At 52.0% G+C, this 9,426-nt stretch overlaps 1 protein-coding gene across 1 annotated transcript; it reads right to left on the reverse strand.

Annotated features, from left to right (window-relative positions):
• Positions 1–624: 624 nt before the first annotated feature.
• Positions 625–2,610, reverse strand: LOC149356344 (uncharacterized). The gene is made up of 2 exons (XM_089576318.1): positions 2,344–2,610; positions 625–831 (listed from the first exon to the last, which is right to left on the reverse strand). Exons 1-2 carry the CDS (start codon positions 2,608–2,610, stop codon positions 625–627), a joined length of 474 nt encoding a protein of 157 aa, XP_089432444.1.
• Positions 2,611–9,426: the final 6,816 nt, after the last annotated feature.

Below are 9,426 nucleotides of genomic sequence, written 5' to 3' on the forward strand. Positions count from 1 at the left end.
CCCCAAGCCCGGAACTCGGGGAGCCAGCAGAACTCGTCCACGTCCGTCGCCCACCGCGCTCTTCTCTTCTCTCCCACGTAATCCTCTTCCTCCTCTTCCGGCGTACCCCTCCGCACGCGCTCGTCGTGCTTTTTCGTTTTCTGCCTCACAATCGACGCTGGGTGGCGCTATCTCCTTACACATGGAGATAACATGACCTTGTGGCGTCATCACAACCTGGAAGTTGCTATTGGCCCAAACAAATCGCCGTTTTATTTTGCGCCTTTGTGATCTTTCTTGACTGTTTGCGCTGTTCGCATGTATTACGACTAACACATTCAGAGAGAAGGCGATAAGAAGTGTGCTTTTAAAAGCCAACGATATGAAGTATTCTGCCAGTTCACCTCCTGCACTGTAAGCGCGCCGGCTTACAGCGATGTCGACATCTCCGGCCGAAGCGTCGTGGCGCCTTCCCAGCGCGCTCCGCAGGAGGAGAAACAGCATCTTCGCCGCCAGCGACACAGAGAAGACGACTTCAGCAATTGCTGACTCAGATTTCGCGTATCATATTGTGTGATGAAAAAAAAACTGTTTATATGTTCTTTCGGAGGAATTCTTAACAACAGCTTGCTTTCATGCCTGTTGCTAATGCTCCGCCTGAGCAGCTGCGAACACCCAGCCACTGTCTCTAAGTATGACGAGATCCAGCAGCATGTTGAGCTCGTCTAGAGGCACGCCTTGGTCGCGAAAAGCCCTGGACGTAAGCTGGGCTATCAGTTCTTCAAGCGGGAAAGGGGCCACATGGTTGATGCTCTTCCCCGCTGTAAACAGCGTCTCGTAGATCCACTGCACCTGCGAAAGAAACAGCGTTAATGATGACACTGACCACTGGTTATTTCAGTGGCGACTTACTACCCTTATTAGCAATATTAGAGCACAGTAGGGGTTTTAGGCTGTGCGTTTTGGAGGCCTAGTTTCAATTTCAACGAGAATGTCTGTAATAACTCCAGCGGTCAGATTATCTGCGTCAGTTTATGTCCTGCTTACTTCAAGTACGTTCACCAGTCGTCTAAAAAAGGATGAATTTCACAAGCTGTCTTTATCAGCAGTTCGAATTCAATGGAGCCCGGGCGCCCAGAGGTGGCGAAAAGTAGCCCCAGGGCAGCGTTTCTGCTCTCTTCAATAAGCGATTTCTAAGTTGAGATCCTCATTCTTCTCCTACGACCAAAAACTAGGACGGCCTAATTCCATTAGCACTCAGCTACACTAGCTATATCTAACGTCCCACCTCATGCCTCTTGTAAATGAGCCTGAGCTGTGCAATCACCTCTAAATGTTCTTGACTCGCGCGCGTTTCATGTGCGCAGTTTAAATTTGAGAAATCTGCGCAATCCGTCGTGCGCCTTTGCAGTTTTCTCTACCTTTTGTAAAAGAGAGCCAAGAATGTTTGCTTCTTGTAACATGTTTTATATTTTTGAGTTGCATTGGTGCGCTGGCTGTGTACATTACTTAGTGGTGCAAACTTTGTTGCGCCTGGTGACATATTGTTTTCCCAGGTGATGAATCTGTACATGACAGAGTGCTACATGCGCTTGCCGTAACGAACAAGTCCAAAGCATATACAGAAAGCGTGCGAGTTTGGCGATGCCGAACAAAAAAACTAATACGACCAATAGCACTATAGCAAGGATCAAAAACACGTGACCAACCGGGCTTTTCTCTCTGGCCCGCAGGTCCTGAGGATTTTAGACTGTTCCAGATTAATCGTTTTTTGTTTGCTCTCTTACCACCTGATGATATAAATATACTAAAAAAACACGAAAAAAAAACACTTGTGTATAAAACAAAGGAAGTTTAGGCCGACGAGTGCTGGTTTTCGTTGTTGGTTTTCAAATATGCGTCATGGCTTTATTTCCTGCTGAGTTATTCTCCTGGAGTTCAATTCGCTTTTTACATTTTACCTGGGACTCTAGTATCTCCTCTCCGTCGTTAGGCGACTAGCATTAGGGAAACTTAAGTTGTGCCCAATGCGGCCAGCCTAGTGAGGACTATTTCAGACCTCTGCTATAGACGATGTTTAGGGCAGAAATTGAAATCTGTGACGTGTTTTTCGCCACAGTGCAAAGAAAACAACCAAGGAATCACGTTAGAAATACCGTTCTTGCTTAGGTTAGTTCTGAGATGGGAGAACAGTAACCCGATGGTCCAGTGGCAGACCTGCCTATTCGGGAAAACGAAATAAATGTCTGCTAGGTATAACTAACCCCTCGCAATGTTTGTCACGCAGGTGTTTCTCACTGAGCCCTGGAATAATAGTTAGGATAGTTGGAAAAATAACCGCAAACACTATCTGGTCGCACTGACCATGCTGCCGCTGTGAGTTTCAGATGAGGGGAGCATCCTGGTGCAGCAATGGCAAAGAAGCACTCCGAGAGCTGCGGAGACGTCCCGCAGCTTGGGCTGCCTCGCTGCCTCCCCTGTCGTCGTCGCCACGAGCAGATGGGAGACGAAGGCGAGGCAGTTACGCTCACTCCAGTTCAGCCGTCCGTGGGTCCCATTGGCGGTGGGCCGCGGAATGGCGTTGAGCTCCTCGTGGATTTCAGTGAGGAGGCCGTGCAGAAACCTTCCCATGCGCTCATTCTGCGATAGGCGTGGTTGGATAACCAATGACAATGGAGAGGTAAGCCCGTTTGTCCATTGGCATACGTCGGGGAAGTATTCAGCTGTGCCTGCGGCTTTAAATAAATCCTGGGACTAGTAATTCATAGGGGTGTGCCTATATCAAACATTTGGTTGCGAATGGTATACTTTTAAATAAATTCACACAGCAACGCAGAGAAGGTAAATTAACAACATGCACTTCTTGAGAAAGCCAGAATTTAAAAGACATAAGTTTTACATCACTCATTGTCGCCATGTTTCATTCCTGTCATAAGACCTAGAAGGTAATGCATAGTGGAAGAATAATAATTCAGGAACAGTACAGCAATAAACTTCTTTGTGGTCTTAAAACATATGACAGTTATACCAATAACCAATGCATCGGTCTAAGAAAGGACAGTATGACGGTTTGGTTTATTGCTCATACAGCGCCAAAATTTACTAAATCTTTTCGTGAGGAAATGTAAGGTGGCCAGACACCTCTTTATTGGCAAAGGGACGACAAATGTTGCTATCAAAGGGACACAGAGCATCGCACTGCTGGAAAAACGCAACAAGACAGCCCACAAATGGATGAAGAGCGGCAGGTCATGCTACTACGCGACCAGAGCACAGTCTTTCAAGCCTTGTCCCCTTCATGAAGGCAAAGCGCTGTATACGCCAGAGCAAACGCAGCGTTCCGCGAGGAATGAATCCAACTTGTGTCTAAACTTCGATGCCTGTGCAGGATGTATATACTGTTCCTACCGATAGACGCGAAAGCGAAACTAGCCTGTGAGAGACACCACACAAACCACGCTATGCCAGATCATGAGATGTTGACTGAGAAGAGTTTGCCTCTGTCTTTCTCTTCAAATCCGTAGGTTCTGGGTTCAAACAAGAGAAAACTGTGCGAGAAAAGCGATCGCCGCAAAACAACCCACGCACGGACAGCTGCTCTGAACTCTCGAAGCCCCTTGTTCTTTCGTGACAAGACTCTGGCGCCACCGTCGGTTTTTTTTTCCTTGTGCATTGCAGCCAGTCTATCGTGCGAAGTGGCGTGATGCACTAATAGCTCGTTTGGCGCTTGCTGGTCGAGTTCACCGCAGCGAGTTCTGATGGCCGTCAAGGCGTTGGTGTAACGCATTAACGTCCAATGAGGGATAAAAGTGCCGAGTACGTGCGAGCCTCAGCAAACAATTTACCGTCCTCGGCGCTGCAACTGTATTTCACCGAGTATCACCATTCCTGATAGAAAGAGGCGGTCGTTTCTGACTGTCCCAAGAACGGTGTTCCAAAGCTTTTGCTTGATACACGAAGCAACGCTACGAAAGCCTGCAGCATCGAGCTTGCAACAAAATCCAAAAGTAACTGCCCGCTGCTGACGCTTTATCAGAGTTGCAGCATATGCCTCGAAGTTTGTGGCGGGAAACATACGTCAGCTTGTCGACTCCTTCTCGCCCCAAACCCCAAGCAGGCAGAGCTAACGCTTCGAACCTTTGGTGCCCAGGATTGAGACGGCATTCTCAGACCATTAGGTTGCTCTGGTGACACAGCGATTGGTGTAGGTCTGTCACAAAGTGTGTGCTAGTAGTAAGGCTTTTTGACGGGCTAGTTGGTACATATTCACATTTGAAAGGCTGTGCGCTAAAAAGACGTTCACAGGAAAAAGGATAGAGACGACAGGAAAGAAGCGCAGCTTTCCTGTCGTCTCTCTCTCCTTTTTCCTGTGAACGTCTTTTTAGGGCACAGCCATTCAAATATGAAAGTGTGTGCATGCCTTGCATTTCTTTTTCTTTTGCGGGCGAGGTGGACACGGCGCCGGTTGTTCGCAAGCATGTCGCGACGCGACGGCGATGATTCCCGCGGGTGGACGGTTGACCCTTGCGACACAGGAGGGTCCAGGCCACTACGTCCCTTCCTCGTATTATCGCCCTGTAGCGAGTCCTCGCTTGTTGTGGAGACGGGAAGCTGTCGGTTGAATGCCTCAGCACCCTTCCCGACCTCGGCAAGTTAGCATTGCTCCTCGTTAGGACCGTACCTTCCCTTCGCGTCCCATTCAGTTTGTGTTTCTTCTCCCCCCTTTTTTAACACCTGCGAATCGCTGGCGCACTGGGCCTTGAGGATTTGTTTGTTGGTTGGTTGGTTTGCCACGAGAATGCAGCGGCGGAAAAACTGCGAGCCGGGTAGTTGGCTTGGAGATTTCGGTGCGTGCGGACGTGTGTGAGATCAGCCAGGGAAGTGGTCGGCAAGCGAGCTAAGGCGAGTGTCTGACGCGTAGAGCGCGCCGACGGCGGCCACGAAGGCGCGTGGAAGACGCGTGGCCCAAGTTCGCCCGAATCCGCAACCCCCATCAGCCCCGCGCGCCTCCGCAGCCCTACGCTCCCTGCGACCGGACCTTGCCACCCCGCAGCCAAGCCACTGTTTCTCCCCACTCGCTTTACTCTTTTCTTTGTCTTGTCGCTCTTTCTTGTCGTAACCTTTTGTACAGTATTGCTTTGTTGTTGTAACAGGTTGTATAGTTCTTGCCCTGTTGTTTTCCCCTTCCTGTCAATAGTTGTTTGTGTCCTCATTTTGCGTGTGTAATTCGCGTCGCGCCTGTGTACGCACAATTCTTTCTTGGGCTTTGTGTTGTAATTTCCTCTTGTTATCATTTGCCCGAGTAAAGGGGTTTGCTAAAGAACTTTCCTGCGCCTCATGCCTCCGGTCAACGGCTAACCAGGGGTGGCCCCTATCGCCGGTCAGCAGTCGAACCTCATCTTTCGCACGCGGGGTGGAGTAGTTTATCGCTAATTCCCCTCCAACTTACGGAGAGTGCAGTGGTGGGCAGGTTGGCCCGGTTAATTATAATTTCGGCGCCAACCAAACATCCAGCCGCCCACAATATCGTGACAAACTGGCGTCCTCGACCGGACTTGCTGAAGACAATTGGCCTTGACCGCGAGGCATAGCGTTCAAGTGAGAAAGCGCCCGCCGTCCCAGCTGAGAGTGTGTCTACGATGGAGGACTTAGAGAGCCTCATCAGGCGAGGAAGGGCTCTGGGCCACGAGGGACCCAGCCTTCGTGAATTCTACCGGAATGAGCGTAAAGCTGAGGATGAGCGCCGTCGACAGGCGAATGAACGCCGTCGTCTTGAGGACGAAAGGGATAAAGCACAAGATAAGCGTAAACGCGAACGTCGTCGCGAGGAGGACGAGCGCCTTCGTCGGGAGGATGAGCGTCGTCGTGAGGAGGACGAGCTAGACAAAGCGCGGTCGGCGCGCAGGGTGCTGGAGATGCAGAGAGAACTTGAGGCTCTCCGAGCACGAGGAAATGATAGCAGGAGCGAAGGCTCTGATGCCGCTTCAAACGAAAGCGAAGTGACATTTGAGACAGCACGGAAGGTGCTTGAGGCCGGAGAACGGAATTACTGGCAAGGTCACCACAGGGCAGTAGCAGAAGTGGCGGCAGCAAACCAGGCGGCTGTACGGGCGCGTCCCGAGCACGCTGAGCTCACGTTCCAAGGGAAGGAACTGTGTATCGTCAAAGGACGAACTGGTGAGCTAGTCCATGCAATCGGGGTAGAGGCGAGTCCGGAAACACCTGAAGCGAATACGCTAGAAGAGTGGTTCAGCCGAGTGCCGGCACCACCCTCAGACGTCACATTGGAGGCGACAATGTCGCCTGACCTTGAGAATGGGATACTCGGGCAGACTTTCGGGAGATGAAAACATCCCGGCGATGTCGCGGCTCCCGAGCGGCTGATCGTGCAGCGAGCTGTGGAGTGCCCCGGCCCTCATGATGATGAGGAAAGAAAGGCCAAGCTCGTCGGTGCGGTGCGAGAAGAGGAGAGCTCGCGGACGCCTCAGGCGAACTGGCTAAACAGTTACGTCAGCGAAGTCGAGGAGCAGTGCACAGACGCGTCGGCTGTAGAGCCGGACCGGGAGAACGGAGCACAGTTGTGCCCCGTAGGGGAATCAGCGGATCATCGTGATGCCGCAGTTAACGCGCGGACAGAACCGCAGCAAGCAGCCGATGCAGGGCCGGTCGCTTTAACGGATGGCCCATTTTCGGAGCAGGAGCCAGGAGTGCAGGTAGGTGTACAGGCATACGTGGGGGTAGGGCGGGACTGCGGTTTATGGACAGCCAAGCGTACAACCCGCACATGACGTACAGTCGGTAACTTCCCGCCAAAGGGGTTATTCTCCCGTGAGGCCTGGTTGCGAAATTCTGGCTCTGTGCAGCTTACGGGAGACGGACAAGCGTAACGCTAACAAAGAAAAGATGCGCTTGGTCAGCTTGCGTCCTACAGAGCTATTCCAAAAGCTAGACGACCAGAGACGCGCTTGCGTTAAAACAGTACGGGGGAAGCGTCATATTGTCGGCGCTCGAGAGATCTCTCGCGCCAACTGCCGCACAGTCGAAGTAGGCGGAGGAAAATTTCTGTGTGGAAAGTTCCGCACCAAGAGGTACGGTGAAGTCCCACTCAATGCCGTGCGCTAGAAGAGTGGTTCAGCCGAGTGCCGGCACCACCCTCAGACGTCACGTTGGAGGCAACAATGTCGCCTGACCTTGAGAATGGGATACTCGGGCAGACTTTCGGGAAATGAAAACATCCCGGCGATGTCGCGGCTCTCGAGCGGCTGATCGTGCAGCGAGCTGTGGAGTGCCCCGGCCCTCATGATGATGAGGAAAGAAAGGCCAAGCTCGTCGGTGCGGTGCGGTCGGTGCGGCCGAAGCTCCTTTCCCCCTAGGTGGTCATTCCTTTTCTTTTTCTACTTTAAGGATTCTGTATTGCTTGGGGATGTTACGCAGCACAATATGTTTGTGTGTTCCTTGACATTTCAGTGTCAAATATTTTGGACGGAATGTGCAGTGTGAACTGTTTCGACTGAAAGTGCAGTGTAAAACAGTCTGCACTGACTGTGACATGACTGCGTGAGGTGTGCGCGATCCATCGAGCCGTCGGCGAAAACTGATCAGGCGACGAGATGGCGCGCGCTGGTGACTGTGAAGTGCACGTATTGTATCTCTGTTTCCTTCTCAGGCAAGACAGTTCGTGCATGCAGGACATTTGTGTATTTTTGGGGTTTTGGAATGTTATTGAGAATATCGTTCTTTTGGTGGGGGTTGTGTCACAAAGTGTATGAATGCCTTGCGTTTCTTTTTTCTTTTGCGGGCGAGGTGGCCACGGCGGCGGTTGTTCGCAAGCATGTTGTGACGTGGCGGCGATGATTTTAACTCCCCCGCGTGGACGGCTGACCCCTCGCGACGCTGGAGGGTCAAGGCCACTCCGACGACTCCTCATATTATCGCCCTGTAGCGAGCCCTCGCTCGTTGTGGAGACGGGAAGCTGTCGGTTGAATGCCCCAGCACCCTTCCCGACCTTGGCAAGTTAGCATCGCTCCTCGTTAGGACCGTACCTTTCCCTCGCGTCCCATTCAGTTTCTTCGTGTTTCTTCTCTCCCTTTTTTAACATCTGCGAATCGATGGCGCACTGGTCCTAGAGGATTCGTTTGTTTGTTGGTTGGTTTCCCACGAGAAGGCAGCAGCGGGAAAACCCCGAGCCGGGCAGTTGGCTTGGAGATTTCGGTGCGTGCGGACGTGTGTGGGGTCAGCAGGGAAGTCGTCGGCAAGCGAGCTAAGGCGAGTGTCTGACGCGGAGAGCACGGTGACGGCGGCCCCGAAGGCGCGTGGAAGACGCGTGGCCCAAGTTCGCCCGTATCCGCAACACCCCCACAGCCCCGCGCGCCTCCGCAGCCATACGCTCCCTGCGACCGGACCTTGCCACCCCGCAGCTAAGCCACCGTTTCTCCCCACTCGCTTTACTCTTTTCTTTGTCCTGTCGCTCTTTCCCGTCGTAACATTTTTGTACAGTATTGCCTTGTTGTTTTCCCCTTCCGGTCAATAGTTGTTTTGAGTCCTCATTTTGTGTGTGCAATTCGCGTCGCGCCTTTGTGTGCACACTTCTTCGTGGGGCTTTGTGTTGTAATTTTCTGTTATCATTTGCTCGAGTAAAGGGGTTTGCTAAAGAACTTGCCTGCGCCTCACGCCTCCGGTCAACGGCTAATCAGGCGTGGCCCCTATCGCCGGTCAGCAGTCGAACCTCATCTTTTGCACGCGGGGTGGAGAAGTTTGTCGCTCCTCCCCCTCCAAACTTACGGAGAGTGCAGTGGTGGTTGCACCAAGGGGGCTCGTCCGGGATGAAGGAACTGTCTGAACTTCGCAGTTGGTTAGAGATTACAAAAACAAGCAGATTTAATGGCAGGAAACTAAGACACTTATTTACATAAATTTACAAATAGATGAGAAAGGAATCAAAAGTTAAGAGTTCATAGCGTCGAGCATCTGGATGAGCCTGTTATCCAAGGCTCAGAGCCACTGGATGAACCTATTACCCAAGGTTCAGAGCCACACTGGATGAACCTATTACCGAAGGTCCAGAGCGTTCGTGCCCACTTTGGTCGCAGTTTATATAGCCCAAGGCTCCGCCCTTTCACCAGGCGACATTCCATCGTGACACAAAAGTTCGGCACCAGCACCGCCATCGAAGACCTGTTGAGCCCCCTCACTAGGCGGTAACTCATCGTGGCACGAAAGATCGCCACCACACGTCACAGACGCAGCTGGCCAAGACACCTGTTGAGAGCCCGCACGTGGAAACTGGCAAGGAAGAGGCTAAGTCCGCATTCCTAAGTCCGCATTCCGCATTCCTATAGCATTGTGTCGTGTTGACGTCACAGCCGCAGCTGCGCAGGCTTCCTCTGATTCGTTCCGGGTTTTTTTTTTTTCAAGACGAGGGACACCCTTTCTTCTCCTGTCGTCGGT

The sequence above is a fragment of the Amblyomma mixtum genome, chromosome 3 (assembly GCF_055824585.1).
Source record: "Amblyomma mixtum isolate Tamu chromosome 3, ASM5582458v1, whole genome shotgun sequence".
In the NCBI taxonomy this organism is placed as follows: Eukaryota; Metazoa; Arthropoda; class Arachnida; order Ixodida; family Ixodidae; genus Amblyomma; species Amblyomma mixtum.